Below are 20436 nucleotides of genomic sequence, written 5' to 3'. Positions count from 1 at the left end.
GACGAGATATCCTAGCAAAGAAAAATATCATAGATAATGCCTTATGTCCCTGTGGCTGTAATGAAGAGGAAAATATTGAGCATATGCTTTTCAGATGCCCATATGCAACCCAAGTATGGACAGCTTAGGATTCAACACCGAATCAGCACACAAACATGGCTCAAGCTCTAATGGCAACAAACACAATCACTTGGTACAAGATGATACCTGAAAGTTCCAACTATTTTAATTGCAATAGCCTGGAATATTTGGTTGGCAAGAAACAGAAAGAGTGTTTTGACAATGTTACAACACCTTACTCAAACAATCAAAGATAATGTTAGAACACAGAAGGAACCAAGGGAGTTTGTCTATCAAGGCATGGAACAACAAATCTGGGAACGACTCGGCTGCCAGCAGCAAGGGGGCTATCATTTGAGAACTCTAGGGATTCTTCAGGATGTTAGGCCCTGTCGCTTGTCTTATGATCGGTCACTTTTTGCTTGTCTTTTCAACCAAAACAGTGTTTTTCTCTCACGACAAAATCAGTCAGACCAGTGTTTTCAGTTTGTTTTTTAAGCGAAGCTGGGGCTGTTGTTCCCAGTTATTGTTCTTTTTCTATAGCTCTGCTTTTTGCTTTATCCGGTTCTTTGCAGCTTTTTCTTCTGGCACTTCTGTAACTTCTTTCCTTTGTATTTCTGTGTCGCTATCTGTGAGCCTCATGGCTTTTGAACCTGCATTTGTACAGTTTGCAATTTTAATACAAATTAGGTAGGGGCCTCCCCTCCCGACTTCTTAAAAAAAAAAGAGCAAACGGATCGAGTTAACGGCTGTGCCCCTGGTGGTGGGCCGGCGGACGCCGCCGCCGAGCACGCGGCGGCCATCCTGGCGGGCCGGCGGCGTCGACGGAGAGGGCGTCGCGGAGGGCGCGCCTGGCGAGGTTGATGTCGGCCTGCAGCTTAAGCTCCCACTGCCCCTTGGGCGGCAACGAGGCGGCGGCGGCGGTGGCGCGCTGCTGCTGGACGAGGAGCTTCTTCTTGAGGTGCGTGTTCCAGTAGTTCTTGACGTCGTTGTCGGTGCGGTTGGGGAGGTATGAGGCGATGGCGGCCCAGCGGTTGCCGAGGAGCGTCTGGAGGTGGACGATGAGCCGGTCCTCCTGGTCGGAGAAGCCTCCCCGGCGGATGCCCGGGCGGAGGTAGTTGGTCCACCGGAGGCGGCAGCTCTTGCTGCACCGCAGCAGCCCTGCATGCAGGCAGGCAGCAGAGTGAACTCCCATGCGAGCGTACGACGTCGAGCGAAACGGCTAGTGTGCCCACCCACACCCACCTGTGTTGGCGGGGGCTGCGCGCCAGTTGCCGGGGCCGTGCTCCTGGACGTAGAAGACGAGAACCAGGTCCTCCTCGGGCGTCCACGGCCCCTTCTTCACGCCCTCCTTGTCGCAGCACGGCGGCCGCCGCCCCATGAACCGATCGATCGCTATCGCCGCCGCGCCGTCTGTCGTCCATGCAATGCCGCCGGCCAACAGCGCCGCCCCCGATGGATCGATGATGTAGATGGAAAAGGAATGAAGACAAGGTTCCAGGGGCACGTGTGTGTCTATGTGTATATCCACAGCCCGACGGCCGGGGATCCGATCCGTCGTGTACACTGCACTGCACGTCTGCTGTCTGCTGTCTGCTGTCTGCTGTCTGCACACAGAGTAGACGTACGGCACAGAGGCAGCACAGGGTAGTACTCGTAGCTAGCAATGTACAGTAGGTGTAGCTGAGCACTTGCTAGTGCCTGACGTCTGGACGGATCCGTTTCCGTGCCTATTTACGGTCCGGGGCCTGCGCCGTCCCGAATGTCACAGGCTCTGAGAGGTGGGAGAGCGGGCGGCGGATGCCGAGCAGGCATTAGGACGAGGAGGAGACATCAAGGCGAGATAATAGAAAGTGAGATGGTACTTTTATAACATCCAGATGCAAAATCTACAATATACGTTGGAAGACAGATGAAATACTTAAAACATTTATCTGAAACACTTGCAAAAACACATGACAAACACTTGAAAACCATTGTAAAACATACGCAACATTAAGTGGACCGCGGTGAGTCGTCAGGGGTCTAGACCTCGACTGAGTGGGGCGAAGACGCCATCGGCAGGCGATGCTTCGACTGATGGACTTGGAGAGAATAGGAGTGGACTAGATCTAGGAGAAGCAGAATGTATGTGTTGTTGGCGGTTGGTAGGTTGTGGAATGGGAGATTTTTTTTTTTTGTTTTTTTGGAGGCGGAGTCCCGAATGCCCGCCCTGCAACATTCACTTGGGCTGGTCCTTGATGCCACAGTGCCACACGCGCGTGACACAGCAAAGTCAAAGGGTAGAGCGATCACAGCACATGTGGATTGATCGAAGTCAGAAAAAGAGTCAAAGCACAGACAAAGAGCCACTGTATCTGCACGTGGAGTTGTGGACTGACGGTGAATTGGCTAGTGAACATCGTTGGATTTTTTTTCTAGAACCAGATTTTTTTTCTAGAACATGACTTCACGTGTATTTCATTAAGAAGAAGCAACACAAAGAGTTTACAACCATCGGCAGGCGAGATGCCTCGATGGAGCAAGGTACAAACCACCACGGGCAAAACAATAATGTACTACATGATGAATGATTTTGCGACAACTAGGAAAAGAACCCTAGGGCACCACCACAGCCACCAGGAACAACGAGAGTGTCATAAAGCCCGCGGCAATCCACTCGTCCCCTTCATCCAGCACCCTTCGTGTAGCCTGAGTGTTGACGGTCACTAACATTAATTATAAACCATCAACATAACATATATTTATACTTAATTCTATCACCAAACATAGGTATAGGGGTTTAAACTAATAAATTCTACGAGTTTTGGTGAATCTATATTTTTAGCAGGGTTTATCTAGAAAACCGCCAAGGGGGACCTATTCGTCAAAAGAAATCATGTAATTTCGTAGCATAACTGATGTGGCAAGACTCTAGGAGGCTCTCCACCGAAGCGGAGCCTGAGACACTGACATGTGGGGTCGTCTGGCCCCACATGCAGGCCGCTCGACACCTAGGGTCTGCCAGTCAGCCCCTCGTTGCTAAATTGGTTCTCCACTGCCTCCTAGGTTGCATCTATGTCGTTCTTTAAGTCGGTTTGATCCAAGGGCTCACGATGGACGCTCCGGCCTATATAAACAACCCTGTACCCCCCTCCTTGGGCAGATCCCTGAAACCCTAATTCATATCATGAGGATCAGAGCCAACTATCAAGAGAAGATTAGTCCTTCATAGGATCTAGTCTTATAAATAGAAATAGTGAGATAAAGAGTGAGGGAAGAGTTTGGAGGAAGTGCCGGCCTGTCGGTGCTCTTTCTATGGCTTGTACCTTGGCGGATTCAAGTTCTATCTGAGCTTGCTTTTGAGATTTCTCTGGTAATCAACTTCTGATTCAAGTAAGCATCTTGTTTATATTGTTTATCAGGTTTGTGACTCTTTTAAGTGTTTTATTCTCTACATAGGGGGAGTAAAGTATTAATCATAAGTATAAGCGTGGTGCTTAGACTTGGATTAATCATGGATACACCCAGTATTTCGAAAGGTGGTAGATCGCGTGAGTGACATAAGTTCTATATAGCCTGTATTATATAGCTTCGTTGGTCCTTTGTAGTCCACCTCCCGTCTATAGGCGCACGTAGGATGCGGTTGCGAAGAAAAGCATCCTCTGCTGATGCCTTTCCCTAGTAATATACCCAATTGAATAGTAGAAGACATAATCTTACCCAAGTCAGAACAAGATAACTTTAGTTTTCCTCTCTACGCTCCTATTTATCTCAACCTTGTTGCTATCCTAGTTAAGTTAGATCGTAGTTAGTCTCACACATTTTCCTGTGGATACGATACTTAGACTTTCATCATCAACTTCATCTTCACTTGAGCTCTCATACTCAAGTCTTGCTTTGCCCTTCTCTTGGCTAGCCTTGAATGCTAAATCTTTTTCTTTCTTCTTTGTAGAGGATGAGCCATCTTGAGGTGTGATGTGCATATACATCTCATGAGTATTGATCTTTCCCAAGATTTGTGTCGGTGTAGCGGTAGAAAGATCACCTTGATGTAGCATGGTCATAATATGCCCATATTTGTCAATGGGGAGGACACTCAAGATCTTTCTTATAATATCGGATGGTTGCATTTAAGTGATTCCAAGCCCATTGACTTTCTCTACAAGAATATTCAAACGTGAATACATTTCATTAGCACATTCTTTAGGAAGCATTTCAAAAGAGTTGAGCTTTTTCCTGACAAGATGATAGCATTTCTCACGCTCACTCTTAGTTCCCTCATGGAGCGCACAAACGTCCGACCATAGTGCATGGGTGTCTTTGTGATTCCTCACACGATTGAACACATCTTTGCAAAGGCCTCTAAAGATAGTGTTTCGAGCCTTTGCATTCCACTTCTCATAGTTCACCTCATCGCCTTGTAGGTTAGTAGCATCTCGAGGTTTTGGGAAGCCTTGTGAGGTGGCTCTAAGTATACCAACATCTAGAGCCTCTAGATACGCCTCCATGCGAATTTTCCAATAAGGAAAGTCATCTCCCTCAAAGATAGGAGGAGGTCCATCCCCGTGAGACATCTTGCTCTAGGCGGTTAAGCCTAAATATATGAGCACGAGGCTCTGATACCAATTGAAAGGATTAAGATGCCCAACAGGGGGGTGAATTGGGCTAATTCTAAATTTCTTTGCAATAATTAAATCCTATGGTTAGCCCAATTAACCCCTTGTGCCTAGAAAGTGTTCCTAATTGTTCTACTACATAAAAGACTTGCAACCTAAGTTCTAATCCTACTCTAGCATGGCAATTCTAAGAATGTAAAGACATGAATTGAATTGCTCAAAGTAAATAGAGAGGAAAGGACACAATGATGTTTTGCCAAGATATCAGAGAGTCGCCACTCCACACTAGTCCTTGTTGGAGCACCCATGCAAGGGTGTAGCTCTCCCTTGATCCACGCAAAGATCACGTGCTCTCTATGGGTTAATTCTTCGACACTCCGTTATGGTAAATCACCCACAACCGCTCACAACGTGAGTTGGGTCACCCATAAGCTCCGCCGGGTGATCACCAAACTCCCAATCACCACCAAGCCATCTAAGTGATGGCGATCACCAAGAGTAACAAGCATGAACTCTCACTTAACCATAACAAGCCTAATGAGAAGGTGGATGCACACTTTGCTACTCTTGATCTTCACTAATGAGGGCTCTCTTTTGAATTCTCAAATCTCAATCACCTCACTAGGACCTTGCTCTTCTTGGCACTCTCTAAGGTGTTTCTCAGCTGTTGGAATGAGCAAAAAGTACCCCCACACATGAGTGGAGGTGGTATTTATAACATCGGCTGAAAAACAAACCGTTGTGTGCCTCTGTGGGGTGACCGGACGCTCCGGTCATATTGACCAGACGCTTCGGTTAGTATACCCCGAACTCTAGTGTTTACAGTGTGACCGGATGCTAGACAGCGTCTGGTCAGCACTGACCGGACGTGTCCGATCGTGATTTTCCCTCTCTGGAACCTTACTGGAGTCGACCGGACGCTGTCCCTCAGCGTCCGGTACCATGACCTCACAGCATCCGGTCAAACCAGACGCAATCACCTTGGTCAAATGAACTGACCAGACCCTAAGCCAGCGTTCGGTCACACCGGAGCCAGCGTACGGTCAGTATTTGACCATCCATTCACTTCCAACTCTCGAACATATGTGAATGAAGTTTGCTCCATTGGATCAAAGGGTTGTTGTGGAGCTACCTAGTGCTAGTTTTAACAATTGTGCACCACACCTAACTCACTAGACTCACCTAGGTCAAGCTACCCATTCATACCCCCCTTAATAGTACGGCCAAAGGAAAAACAAAGTCCTAAACTACTCTAAGTGTCTCTCCAACTCCAATAGACACTTAGAACTAGTCCATCCTTAACCTTGTTGTCTATCCTTTGAAAACCGAAACGATTTCCATCGTAGGGGCATGACAACCATGATTGCCCAATCGATCTCCATTACCGTGACCTAACTCAATTATTTCTGCAAAACACACGTTAGTCACAGTAATCTCGTATTGTCATTAATCACCGAAACCTAACTAGGGGCCTAGATGCTTTTAGTTTTGATAGCTAAATCATAACCACTCTAATTCCAAGATTTAGCTGTCAATCCCGAACCATCAATACCCCAAAATCCTCCAAGGAAAGAAGAAATTCAACCTTTTAGAATTTCTTGTGAGGATGATCTTTTTTATGCTAATTTTGGAAAAAAGCTTAAACTTCCAGTTCCACAAGAGACCTTCGAGGGAATATAATTCAAATCCTCTCAGGAAGGGATCTCTTAGAAAACATCCTTATTCCCATATTGGACATTGGGAAGAACACAAGGGTGGCATGTCTAGTGAAACCATAGAAGGAGAGCCAAGCTATCTAGAAGCCATTCCTATTCTCTCCCCTTCTATGCCCATATTAGATGTCTCATCTGAACATATCTCTAAACCCATCCTTGACCCCAATGATCCCTCTTATGTTGTTTCTTCTAAGACTCATGATGATCCTAGAAATCTACTACAACACCTAAAATATAGGAGTCATGAAGGACACAAGGAAAACCAAGAAGAGCAACAATAATGGCTGAAGAATATTAAGAACTTATGTGCCGTTGCCATTGAATGGATGGACGAGGCTTTAGATAATACCAACCCAAGAGTCACCAATCCAAGGGAAATCTTAGACAACAACATGACCAATGAATGTCATAGGCTTAGAATGATAGAGATAATATTTTTGCCTATAGACATTCATGAAGAAGCAACCTTAGAGAAGGAAGATGATGTCGATGAGCATGGGAGTTATTTCATGAGCACCTCATCAAATCCATGCTCATATGAGAAATTTCTTGAATCAATTGGTCTCTCCAATATTGCCACATAAGATCTTCAACCTCCTCGTGCTTCCTGTTCATAAAATTGTTGAAAGGGTGGTTGTAGATGCATATGTTTACCATAAATATTGCAAATCTCGTTGGCATGAATCTTGAGATAGGCAAACAAAAGTTGGTGTTGGAGGGGAAAACACTTTATCAATTTAAAACACAATTCGAAGGTTTTCCAAGGACTAGCTTCTGTCCTAAAACAAGCACTTTTGGGAGATAACATGAGCTTTCACCTTTTTGTTGTGATGCCTTTGTGAAATGAGCATAGAAATATATTTGTAAAAATATTCCTTCGAGTATTTTTGTTACTAACCATTCCAGGTTTGAAGAAAAAGAATGAAGGATGTTGACCCAAGGTATGTCCAACCATTTATCATGCAGCATTTAAGTACATTCATCCAAACTTGATTTTTCTACAAAATTCAAGCTAGGGCAAAGACTGTTCTAAAAAATATCTCTTGCCATGTTGCTAAATTATTTTGGTTGTCTCTACCTTTAAGACATGCTCAATTTGCTAATAATAATCGTGTTCTTCTATCTCCGTTTGAGTAAATCTCTATAGTGCTTTCATGTTACCTTTGTCTGCCATAGTAAGTTTTGGTTTGGAAGTACTCGACATACTTTCAAAGGTTTTTTTAAATTAAGCGAGGTGTTTAGGTTAAAATGCCTTCCTTAATCAAATTAGATATGAAGTCCAGTTTGGTTATGAAAGCATCTAGGCCCCTAGTTGGATTTTGGTGATTAATGTCAATACAAGATTACTATGACTAACGTGTGTTTTGCAGAGACAATTAAGTTAGGTCATGGTAATAGAGATCGATTGGGCAATCGAGGTTGTCATGCCCCTACGATGGAAATCGTTTCGGTTTTCAAAGGATGGACGATAAGGTTAAGGATAACTAGTTCTAAGTGTCGATTGAAGTTGGAGAGACACTTAGAGTAGTTTAGGACTTTGTTTTTCCTTTGGCCGTACTATGAAGGGAGGTATGAACGGGTAGCTTGACCTAGTTAAGTCTAGTGAGTTAGGTGTGGTGCACACTTGTTAAAACTAGCTCTAGGTAGCTCCTATGAATGCCTAAGATCCTTTGGAGCAAACTTCATTCACATATGTTCGGAAGTTGGAAGTGAATGGAGGGTCAAAACACTGACCGGACGCTGGCTCCGGTGCAACCAGACGCTGGCCGCAGGGTCCGGTCAGTTCATTTGACCAAGGGGATTAAGTCTGGTATGACCGGACGCTGGGAGGTCATGTGACCGGACGCTGAGGGCCAGCGTCCGGTCGACTCCAGTAAGGGTCCAGACTTGGAAAAGAGTGACCGGACCCTGTGTATCCAGCGTCCGGTCGTTTACAGTAAGCATCCAAGAGCGACCGGACGCGTCCGGTCGGTACTGACCGGACCCTGACAGCGTCCGGTCATCACTTGAAAACTGTTTCGCGGGTTGAACTGACCGGAGCGTCCGGTCATCACGATCGGAGCGTCCGGTCATCCCGCAGAAGCTCATAACGGTTCGTTTTTTAGGCTGGCTTATAAATAGATGCTCCACTCGTGAGTGGAGCATCTTTTGCTCATTCCAACAGCTGAGAAACATGTTTGTGAGTGCCAAGAAGAGCAAGGTCCTAGTGAGGTGTTTGTGATTCTAGAATCCAAGAGAGTAGCCTCACTAGCAAATCAAGAGTAGCAAAGTGTGCATCCATCTTCTCATTAGGCTTCGCGTGGTCAAGTGAGAGTTTGTGCTTGTTACTCTTGGTGATCGCCATCACCTAGACAGCTTGGTGGTGATTGGGAGTTTGGTGTTCACCCGGTGGAGCTTGTGGGTGACCCAACTCAAGTTGTGAGCGGTTTTGGGTGATTCGCCACGACGGAGTGTCGAAGAATCAACCCGTAGAGAGCACTTGATCCTTGTGCGGATCAAGGGGGAGCTACACCCTTGCACGGGTGCTCCAACGAGGACTAGTGGGGAGTGGCGACTCTTCGATACCTCGGCAAAACATCGCCGCATTCCTCTCTCTCTCTATTTACTTTGAGCACTTACTTTGAGCAATTCAATACTTGTTTTCATTTCCATAAGAATTGCTTGCTAGAGTAAGTTTGGAACTTAGGTTGAGAGGTTGTTGTGCATTAGTTTGATATAAACACTTTTCTAGGCACAAGGGGTTAATTGGGCTATCCGTAGGATTTGATTATTGCAAGAAAATTTAGAATTAGCCCAATTCACCCCCCCCCCTCTTGGGCATCTTGATCCTTTCAATTGGTATCAGAGCCTCGTGCTCACATTTTTAAGCTTAATCGCTTAGAGCAAGATGTCTCACAGGGATGGTCCTCCTCCTATCTTTGAGGGAGATGATTTTCCATATTGGAAAATCCGCATGGAGGCTTACTTAGAAGCTCTAGATGTTAGAATTCTTAGAGCCGCCTCTCAGGGGTTCCCCGCACCTAGGAATGCCGCACAACTTCAAGGCGATGAAGTAAATTATGAAAAATGGAATGCAAAGGCTCGCAACACCATCTTTAGAGGCCTTTGCAAAGATGTGTTCAATCGTGTAAGGAACCACAAAGACACCCATGCACTATGGTCGGATGTTTGTGCGCTCCATGAGGGAACCAAGAGTGAGCGTGAGGAACGCTATCATCTTGTGATTAAAAAGCTAAATTCTTTTGAGATGTTTCCCAAAGAAAGTGCTAATGAGATGTATTCTCGATTAAATGTTCTTGTAGAGGAAGTCAATGGGCTTGGACTTACTCAAATGTCACCATCCGACGTTGTGAGAAAAATCTTGAGTGTCCTCCCCATTGACAAATATGGGCACATTGTGACCGTGCTACATCAAGGTGATCTTTCCGCCGCCACACCGACACAAATCTTGGGAAAGATCAATGCTCATGAGATGTACATGCACATCACACCACAAGATGGCTCATCCTCTACAAAGAAGAAAGAGAAAGACTTAGCATTCAAAGCTAGCCAAGACAAGGGCAAAGCAAGACTTGAGTATGAGAGCTCAAGTGATGAAGATGATGAAGAAAGCCTTGCCCTCATGGTGAAAAAGACCACCAAGATGCTAAAAAGGCTAAACAAGAGTGGCATCAAATTTGATGGTAAAAAGAAGAAGTTCTTCACTAGCTCAAGAAGAAAGCCAATCTCCGAGATGGATTGCTACAATTGTGGCGAACTTGGTCATCTAGCTCATCAATGCACAAAGCCCAAGAAAGACAAGTTCAAGAACAAGGGCAAGAAAGATGATTCAAGTGATGAAGATGAAAAGAAGAAGAACAAGCCATACAAGAAGAGAGATGGCAAAAAGAGGGAGTTCTACAAGAAGAAGAAGAGTGGCAAGGCCTATATTGTCGGTGATTGGCTCACGGACATTGATTCATCAAGTGGATCATCCGATGATGATAGTGATGATGAAAAGGTGGCCGCCATTGCTATTGATCTTGCATCTTCACCACCACCATCGCCATCATCCTCTACACACCTATGCCTTATGGCCAAAGGTGAACGCAAGGTAACTAAGAGTGATGATAGTAGTGATGATGAACATGCTAGTGATGATAGTGATAGCGATGATGATGGCTCACCTACTTATGATGATCTTGTCAAAATACTTAGAAAATATACTAAGATCATTAGAAAGAGTAGAGCTACAAATGAAAAGCTTGATGCTAAAAATGATTCACTCTTAGCTAAGTGTGATACATTAGAAAAGGCTAATGATGAGCTCAAGGAAACAAATGATTCTATATCATCCAAACTCAAGGAGCTCAAATCTTCTAAGAAAGAGCTTAAAGATAAAAATGATAAACTTGAGTGGGTACACAATGAGCTTATCACTAGTCACAATAAGCTAAAAGATGAATATGCAACTCTAAAGATCAATTATGATACCCTTATTATTGCACAAGAATTCTTACCAAATGAGCCACATGATGCTACTAACCATGTTGTTAAGATTGATATAGCTACCTCATGTGATGATTTAATTGATAAAAGCATTGAGCATGGATCAAGTAGCAAGGGCAAGCAAGTGGTTGAATGCAATGACTATAATGAGTATGTCAAGCTTAAGAGTAACAATGAGAAGCTCATGAAAGATCTTGAAGAGATGAAAAGTCACAACACCATTGTGTTAGAAACTCTTGATCATGACAAAGAGGTGATCCTTGAGAATGAGAAATTAAAAGAAGAAATCAAGAAACTCAAGGAAGAGAAGAACAATGATATTCTCAAGGAAGAGAACAAGAAGCTCAAGATGGAGAAAGAGCATCTCAAGGTGGGATTGAGCAAGTTTGCTAGAGGCAAGCATCTCCAAAGTGAGCTACTCATGAATACCGTCATGAAGATGGATAGAAGTGGCATTAGATATATGGCAAGTGTAGAGAAGAAGAAGGCTCAAGCTCAACATCAACAATCAAAGCCAAAGCCAAAGCCAAAGAGATGTTTTGAATGTGGACAAGAAGGCCATTTTGCTCATGAGTGTCAAACTCCACCACCACAACCCTTGCCCAAGCATGCTAGACCCTTTGCTTTCAATGCTCACTACATGCTTAGAAAAGATTCGAGTGGAAAGATGAAAGTCATGTTCTTAGGTCCCCCCAACAAGAGTAGGCCTAAGAAAATTTGGGTGGCTAAGTCACTTGTTGAGAAGGTGAAGGGCCCTCAACAAGCTTGGATCCCTAAAGCTTGAATCTCTTGTGTGTAGGTGAACTACAAGACCGGTGGAAGTCATTGGGTTATTGATAGTGGTTGCACACAACATATGACCGGTGATCCTCGTATGTTCACCTCACTAGATGAAGAGGTAGATGGACAAGAGAAAATAACATTTGGAGATAATTCAAAGGGCAAGGTCAAAGGATTGGGCAAAGTGGCAATATCAAATGATCATTCCATCTCAAATGTGCTCTATGTTGCTTCATTGAGTTTCAACTTGCTATCCGTTGGTCAATTGTGTGATCTTGGCTTCCAATGCTTGTTCACCGAGAAGGAGGTGGTTGTATCTAAGGTAGATGACAATCAAGTGATATTCAATGGATTTAGATACAACAACCTATATCTAGTTGACTTCACCTCCGAAGATGCAAACTTGAAGACTTGCCTATTCACCAAAACAACACTTGGGTGGCTATGGCATAGAAGACTTGCTCATGTTGGGATGAGCTCACTCAAGAAGCTTATGAAGAATGATTTGGTGAGAGGGTTGAAGGATGTGAAGTTTGAGAAGGACAAGCTTTGTAGTGCATGTCAAGCCGGCAAGCAAGTTGCAAACACTCATCCAACCAAAGCTTTCATGTCAACCACAAGAGTGCTAGAACTCCTACACATGGATTTATTCGGACCAACAACATACAAGAGTTTGGGAGGAAATCTCTATTGTCTTGTGATTGTGGATGACTATTCAAGATATACATGGGTGTTCTTCCTTCATGATAAATCCGAAGTTGTATCTTGTTTCAAGAAGTTTGCCAAGAGAGCACAAAATGAATTTGAAGTGAAGCTCAAGAAGATAAGAAGTGACAATGGCAAAGAGTTTGACAACACAAACATAGAAGCTTATTGTGATGAAGTTGGAATCAAACATGAAGTCTCCGCAACCTATACTCCTCAATAAAATGGTGTAGTTGAGAGGAAGAACCGGACTTTGATCACACTTGCAAGGACAATGCTAGATGAGTACAACACCCCCAAAGCTCTATGGGCGGAAGCAATCAACACCGCATGTTATGCATCCAACCGCCTATTTCTTCAAAAGTTCCTTGTCAAGACACCATATGAGTTGCTCAATGGGAAGAAGCCGGACGTCTCCTTCTTTAGGGTGTTTGGTTGCAAGTGCTACATCTACAAGAAGCGGCAACACCTAGGGAAGTTTCAAAGGCGTTGTGATATAGGTTTTCTTGTTGGTTACTCATCGAAGTCCAAAGCATATAGAGTATTTAATCATGCCACCGGCTTGGTTGAAGAAACATATGATGTGGAATTTGATGAATCTAATGGCTCCCAAGGAGCACATGAGAATCTTGATGATGTAGGTGATGAACCATTGAGGGAGGCTATGAAGAATATTCCAGTGGGAGACATCAAGCCAAAAGATGATGAAGATGATGTACAAGTCATTAACCAACCCTCTTTATCAAATGTACCACAAGATGGTGATAAAGTTGGGAGAGTAGAAAATGAAGATACTCACATCTCCCATGAGCAAATGGTGGTACAAGCACAAGATGTTGATGCTCCACAACCTCCTCCTCAAGTGGTCAATAGAAGAAATACACCTCTCCTACAAGATCATCCACAAGATCTCATCATAGGGAGTCCAACAAAGGGGGTGATGACTAGATCTCAAAAACTTACCTCATTTATTGCTCATCACTCTTTTGTCTCTTGCTATGAGCCTACCAAGGTAGAAGAAGCTCTAAAAGATCCGGATTGGATCAATGCCATGCATGAAGAGTTGAACAACTTCACTCGCAATGAAGTATGGAATCTTGAAGAGCGACCAAAAGGTGCAAGAGTGATTGAAACAAAGTGGGTGTTCCGCAACAAGCAAGATGATCAAGGTGTTGTTGTGAGGAACAAGGCAAGACTAGTGGCAAAGGGGTTCTCTCAAGTTGAAGGTTTGGACTTTGGAGAAACCTTTGCACCGGTTGCAAGATTAGAAGCCATCCGTATCCTTCTTGCATATGCATCACATCATGAAATGAAACTATATCAAATGGATGTGAAAAGTGCATTCTTAAATGGCTTTATTAATGAACTAGTCTATGTTGATCAACCTCCCGGGTTTGAAGACCCTAGATACCCTAATCATGTTTATAGGTTGTCCAAGGCACTATATGGGCTTAAGCAAGCCCTAAGAGCTTGGTATGAGCGCCTTCGGGATTTCCTTATTGAGAAGGGCTTCACCATTGAGAAGGTCGACACCACACTATTCACCAAGAAACTTGATGGGCATATCTTCATTTGTCAAGTATATGTTGATGATATTATCTTTGGATTATCAAATGAAGACTCATGCAAAGAATTTGGTGAATTGATGTCTAAGGAGTTCGAGATGTCAATGATTGGTGAGCTTACATTCTTTCTTGGTTTTCAAGTCAAGCAAATGAAAGAAGGCATCTTCATCTCTCAAGAGAAATACACAAAAGACCTTCTCAAGAGATTCAAGATGGATGAATGTAAGCCAATCAAGACCCCAATGCCTACCAATGGACATCTCGACCTAGATGAGGGAGGTAACTCGGTTGATCAAACTCTCTACCGCTCTATGATTGGTAGCTTGTTATATTTAACCGCATCTAGGCCCGACATCATGTTTAGTGTGTGTATGTGTGCTAGATTTTAAGCTAGTCCTAAGGAAACACATTTAATTGCCGTAAAAAGAATCCTTAGGTATCTTAAGCACACTCCAAGCATTGGCCTTTGGTATCCCAAAGGAGCTTTATTTGAATTAATTGGCTATTCCGATTCGGATTACGCCGGATGCAAAGTTGATAGAAAGAGCACATCCGGAGGGTGCCATTTGCTTGGTAGATCACTTGTGTCTTGGTCCTCCAAGAAACAAAATAGTGTGGCTTTGTCCACCGCCGAAGCGGAATACATTGTCGTGGGTGCTTGTTGTGCACAAATATTATACATGAAACAAACTTTACTAGACTATGGAGTAGTTCTAGAGAAAGTACCTCTTTTGTGTGATAATGAAAGTGCGGTGAAACTTGCAAATAATCCGGTTCAACACTCTCGCACCAAGCATATAGATATCCGCCATCACTTTCTAAGAGATCATGTAGCTAAAAATGATATATCACTAGAAGGTGTAAGATCCGAAGATCAATTAGCGGATATCTTCACTAAACCGCTAGATGAAGCTACATTTTGTAGATTGCAGAACGAGCTCAATGTACTTGATTTTAGTAACTTCACAAAAAATTGAGCTTGTGTTGTCTCTTGCATTCATTGTAATATACAACATGTTTAATTTGTGGAAATGCATATAGGGCTTGTCTAACATGGTTAAGATAACCGCCGAAAAGCGTGTGAAGAAGCTTAACCTTGGATCAAACTTGACAAGCAACTAGATTTACTTACAAGCATTACATATGCATGATTGTTGTTTTGTCGTTTTGTTCCATTTGCCCTCTTGTTGCTTATTTTCTTAAAAAGAATTATAGCCTAAGGCAAAATACTTTGAAAAATATGAGGGTTTGAGAGAGGTCACTCATATCAGTCCCAATTGGTGTTTATTTGGATCTTATTCAAGTTGGGACTTGATTGGGAACAGGCAGCGCGAAGGGAGTTTGAAGATTTACTGGAAAAGGTGCACCGGACGCTGCACCGGACGCTGCTGTCCAGCGTCCGGTCATGGACCACCGAACGCGTCCGGTCCCGATTCCAGAGGATTTGGACCTCTCTGGAATCGACTGGACGCTGGGTGGTAGCGTCCGGTCGCTACCACCGGAGCGTCCGGTCAGTGGATCTCGTGCGGCTTCAAGACTCTTTTCCGTTTCCTTTTCTGTCGCGTTTTGGGGGCTATTTATCCGAACCGTGTTTTTCTTCTTCCTTGATCTAAGCCTGAACCGCAGCCATGCCCTAGCCCATGCGCCATCAAGCCACGCCGCCGCTGCCTCGTCGCGCCGCCGCTGCCTCGCCAAGCCGCCGCTGCCTCGCCGAGCCACCGCTGCCTCGCTCGCCAGCCCTAGCCCGAGCAGCCTCGTCGCCGCCTCCTCGCGCCTCTCCTCGTGCTCGTGCCTCCATGCACCTGCCTAGTCGCGCCCGCGCCTCCGTGCCCCTGCCCAACCGCACCGCAGCCTCCTCGTGCCCTGCAGCCGAGCCACCGCGCCAGGTCGACTCTACAGCACCGCGCTGGCCACCTCGCGCCGAAGTTCACCGCTCCACCGTTGCCAGGCTGCTCGTCTTCACGCCAAGTGCTCTTGCCCTATCCTCCCATTGGTTGGTAAGGCGAGTTCTGCGTTTCAATCTTGATCTCCAATTGTGATCTAGATCAATTCTAAATGCACTAATTTCCAATTGCATTCAGGGCATTTGACCTAACCCTAGCCCGGTTCCGAGGATCCCCCGCGTGACATCTTATCTCTTCTTGGTTCACTGTTTGTCAGGTAGAAAGCCATTCGATTCAATTTCGCATCTACATTGCTTTCTCTGCTAGGGTTTCGTATCTATTAGACATATGGTATTTATTTGTATATCCATCTATTCTATCGTGCAGCGAGTCGGTTCCGCTGTGGTTCAATTGGCAGTTGGCAGTTAACTCGGAGCCAAGCTCACGAGTAAGGATCGAGGCCAAGCCTCGAAAGCGATAGTTTGACAGTTGATCTTCATCAGCGTCAGTTCACCATCTTGTCAGTTCAGATAGCTCGCACCAAGAATGTTGGTGGTGGCCCAGGTGATGATGATCAGAGGCCCCCGCCTCGTCAGCCAGCCGGATCTAAAGGCAAGTCAACCAAGCAGGTAACATCCAAGAAGCGGAAGTACCCCGACGCAGAGACAGCTAGAGCAGCAGCTGTTGCAGAGGCCGCAGAGCGTGCCGAGAGAGGTGGCACCCGCAGCGGAATTGTCATTGTAGATCAGCCAGTTTCACCCGCAGTCAGAGCTGCGATTGAGGAGGTTGAGCGTCGTCACGGTAGTCCAGCTGGGACTACCATGCTTGCAGGACGACGGGTTGCCATTGAGGAGGGTCCGTCAGCACAGCAGCAGCCTCCACCAGCAGAGCCTCAGCCAGCCCAGGAGACTCAGGAGAGTCAGGAGACCGAGCCGGCACCTCAGCTACGCCGCTCGAGTCGTACCAGTGCTGCAGTTCCACCGAGGCCAGCTACACAGCGTAGGGGTTCACGCCCTCCGCCCAGACCACAGGGTCCGCCTCCAGTGGTTCACCTCGACTTGAGGGCCGCTACAGCCAGGCAGGTTCAGCAGCTGCAGTTTGTTGAGTTTGAGGTCTGGTTTCCTCTGAAGAGGGATGAGAGAGCAGCTGAGGGGTTCTACATGCCACTACAGGAGGATTTCTACAATGCATATCTAAACAGTGGGGCAGTGTTCAGATCACAGAGGGTCTGTCCGATAGAGTCCATTGTGGCAGCAGCCGGAGAGGGCATTTGGCAATATTTGTCATATTTGCCAGGACTGTCAGATCTGATTGGACGGACAGGGATATATGTACCTTCTTAGGTTCGTCAGTTTTATGCCTCGCTCTACATCGATCCTCATCACAGATTCATTCACTTTGCCTTCAACGGCAAAGACTATAGAGTGACGAGTAGCAGGGCCAGAGAGATACTGAGACTACAGGAGCAGCCTGTAAGGATGCATGAGGTTTGCTATGGACATCAGGAGCCTCCCAGGCGTCCTCATGGAGGGTTGGTGCCCCCTACAGACTTAGTGCGCCATTGCTTCAAGGAGCCGTTTGGTGAGGGGTCGAGCAGGAACCCCAGTGACTTGACTCCTACAGCGAGGATACTAGAGGCCATCATCAGGAGGATATTGCTTCCTAGGTTGGGATACAGGGAGGGCCTGACTCGCTTATAGCTCTGGCTTCTCAATGCCATTATGCAGATGACAGTGTTTGACATCTGGGACCTCCTTCTTTCAGAGATAGAGGATACTATAGCTGAGGGATTCAAGGGTCGCAGGCAGCTTCCCTATGCTCACTGGATCACGTTTCTCATCCACAGAGTTGTGATTGATAAGCCCCCTGGCATGATGGATGAGTATACAGGTGCCACTACGGAGTTCCCAGCTTACAACCTATCACAGAGGATCAGACACGCCACTCCTCTGGCACCCAGACAGCCTAGCCATCGTCTCGATGTGCCAGAGTCCATAGCTCAGCAGGACGAGATCATCAGAGGGATTGCAGCCACTGAGGAGGCGGAGCTAGAGGCACAGCAGGAGGTGAGTGAGTACAGTGACAGCTCCGACGACGACTACCAGCCTATACCTCAGATGCCTCCACGCAGACACGATGCAGAGGCAGGTAGCTCCAGTTCTGCTCCACCTGCTCCATAGACAGACCCCGCTCTCATTGCTATTCTTGAGCGGATGCAGCAGGATCAGACACGACAGGCATAGGAGACAGCTACAAACTTCGCACAGTTTCAGGCTCGTCAGGACGAGTTTCAGCGGCAGCAGCAGCTCCTTCAGCACTAGCAGTTACTTATGCAGCAGCAGCTCATGGGATTCATGTAGCATGTAGTGACAGCCATTGGGATCCCACTGCCACAGACTTTGCCCCAGCTTGCACAGCCTCCTACCACTTCGACGACTCTAGCAGTACAGCCTATCGGGCTTCAGAGTCAGGGACAGCCTCTAGCTCAGTTTCCTTCACCTCCTGTATAGGTGTCCCAGTGGTTAGCCTCACCTGGTGTAGCCCCGCAGTTCACTCCTTATCACACAGGTTTCTCACTAGAGCAGACGTCCTCACTATTCGTGTCTGAGTCATCAGTCTCTAGGAGTCTTGGAGCATCATTCAGTGAGTTGACCAGCATGCCTACTCTGCCTCACATGCATACTGCCGGTCCGTCTACAGCAGCTCCAGCTATCATGACTACTCAGTGGCTCCCCTCGTCTGTTGCCTCATTAGATCCTACGACAAACATACTTGCAGCTTCACAGGCAGCACCAGCTCAGACCCAGACCGCTTCAGCGACGCTTCCTGGTTCAGAGGGTCAGTCAGTTCAGAGCTCAGGGTCAGATGATGATGGCGCCTAGTTCCACCTTGCTCCACGTACTTCAGCGCCCGACTCGTCCGCTGTAGCCCCACCGTCCGACCCCTAGGTTTTGGTGTTTGACGCCAAAGGGGGAGAGGGTTTGAGTATGTAGACTTAGGGGGAGCGAGTTTCAGGGGGAGCTAGTTATCTAGTATTAGCTTATTATACACTTTTGGAGTTTTATTTGTGTGATACACTATTACTTATGCATTCGTGTGTTTACTTTCATGCATACTCTTATTTATATGTGATAGTGCTATCTACGTGGTTGTGATATTTAACATGTGTGACTTCTACTTTGCTTTATCTCTATGTCATATCACTTGTGGAATGCTCATTTGCTTTTGCTTCCACGTTTACACTTCGAAGCAAATGAGCTTTGTTATTGGTACTCATGCTCAATTCATATCCTTTGAGTACATTGTTTTGGCTTGGGTCATATAAGCTTAACTAACTCTTTTGTTCTTATTGACAAAAGCTTATATGAACCAAGCCCGTCAAAAACCTCACTCCATAACATACTCGAGGTGGTATTGTCATCAATCACCAAAAAGGGGGAGATTGAAAGCATCTAGGCCCCTAGTTGGATTTCGGTGATTAATGTCAATACAAGATTACTATGACTAACGTGTGTTTTGCAGAGACAATTAAGTTAGGTCATGGTAATAGAGATCGATTGGGCAATTGAGGTTGTCATGCCCCTACGATGGAAATCGTTTCGGTTTTCAAAGGATGGACGACAAGGTTAAGGATAACTAGTTCTAAGTGTCGATTGAAGTTGGAGAGACACTTAGAGTAGTTTAGGACTTTGTTTTTCCTTTGGCCGTACTATGAAGGGGGGTATGAACGGGTAGCTTGACCTAATTAAGTCTAGTGAGTTAGGTGTGGTGCACACTTGTTAAAACTAGCTCTAGGTAGCTCCTATGAATGCCTAAGATCCTTTGGAGCAAACTTCATTCACATATGTTCGGAAGTTGGAAGTGAATGGAGGGTCAAAACACTGACCGGACGCTGGCTCCGGTGCGACCGGACACTAGCCGCAGGGTCCGGTCAGTTCATTTGACCAAGGGGATTAAGTCTGGTATGACCGGACGCTGGGAGGTCATGTGACCGGACGCTGAGGGCCAGCGTCCGGTCGACTCCAGTAAGGGTCCAGACTTGGAAAAGAGTGACCGGATGCGTCCGGTCAGTGTGACCGAACCCTGTGTATCCAGCGTCCGGTCGTTTACAGTAAGCATCCAAGAGCGACCGGACGCGTCCGGTCGGTACTGACCGGACCCTGACAGCGTCCGATCATCACTTGAAAACTGTTTCGCGGGTTGAACTGACCGGAGCGTCCGGTCATCACGATCGGAGCGTCCGGTCATCCCGCAGAAGCTCATAACGGTTCGTTTTTCAGGCTGGCTTATAAATAGATGCTCCACTCGTGAGTGGAGCATCTTTTGCTCATTCCAACAGCTGAGAAACACGTTTGTGAGTGCCAAGAAGAGCAAGGTCCTAGTGAGGTGTTTGTGATTCTAGAATCCAAGAGAGTAGCCTCACTAGCAAATCAAGAGTAGCAAAGTGTGCATCCATCTTCTCATTAGGCTTCGCGTGGTCAAGAGAGAGTTCTTGCTTGTTACTCTTGGTGATCGCCATCACCTAGACGGCTTGGTGGTGATTGGGAGTTTGGTGTTCACCCGGCGGAGCTTGTGGGTGACCCAACTCAAGTTGTGAGCGGTTTTGGGTGATTCGCCGCGACGGAGTGTCGAAGAATCAACC

General features: G+C 46.0%; 1 protein-coding gene across 1 annotated transcript; it reads right to left on the bottom strand.

Annotated features, from left to right (window-relative positions):
* Window positions 1–712: 712 nt before the first annotated feature.
* On the bottom strand, window positions 713–1526 carry LOC136540594 (myb-related protein 306-like). The gene is made up of 2 exons (XM_066532595.1): window positions 1306–1526; window positions 713–1221 (listed from the first exon to the last, which is right to left on the bottom strand). The coding sequence occupies exons 1-2, from the start codon at window positions 1439–1441 to the stop codon at window positions 803–805; spliced, it is 555 nt and encodes a 184-aa protein (XP_066388692.1). The 5' UTR covers window positions 1442–1526; the 3' UTR covers window positions 713–802.
* Window positions 1527–20436: the final 18910 nt, after the last annotated feature.

Source organism: Miscanthus floridulus, chromosome 2 (genome assembly GCF_019320115.1).
Source record: "Miscanthus floridulus cultivar M001 chromosome 2, ASM1932011v1, whole genome shotgun sequence".
NCBI classification, from domain to species: domain Eukaryota; kingdom Viridiplantae; phylum Streptophyta; class Magnoliopsida; order Poales; family Poaceae; genus Miscanthus; species Miscanthus floridulus.
This window is presented reverse-complemented; position numbering and strand designations above follow the sequence as displayed.

What these genes read in the sequence shown, in the direction of transcription:
- LOC136540594 (XM_066532595.1), bottom strand. Translation starts at nt 1,441, where the DNA reads ATGGGGCGGCGGCCGCCGTGCTGCGACAAGGAGGGCGTGAAGAAGGGG. An exon ending in CGCAGCCCCCGCCAACACAG is followed by an intron (nt 1,222 to 1,305) that starts GTGGGTGTGGGT and finishes GCCTGCATGCAG; the next exon opens with GGCTGCTGCGGTGCAGCAAG.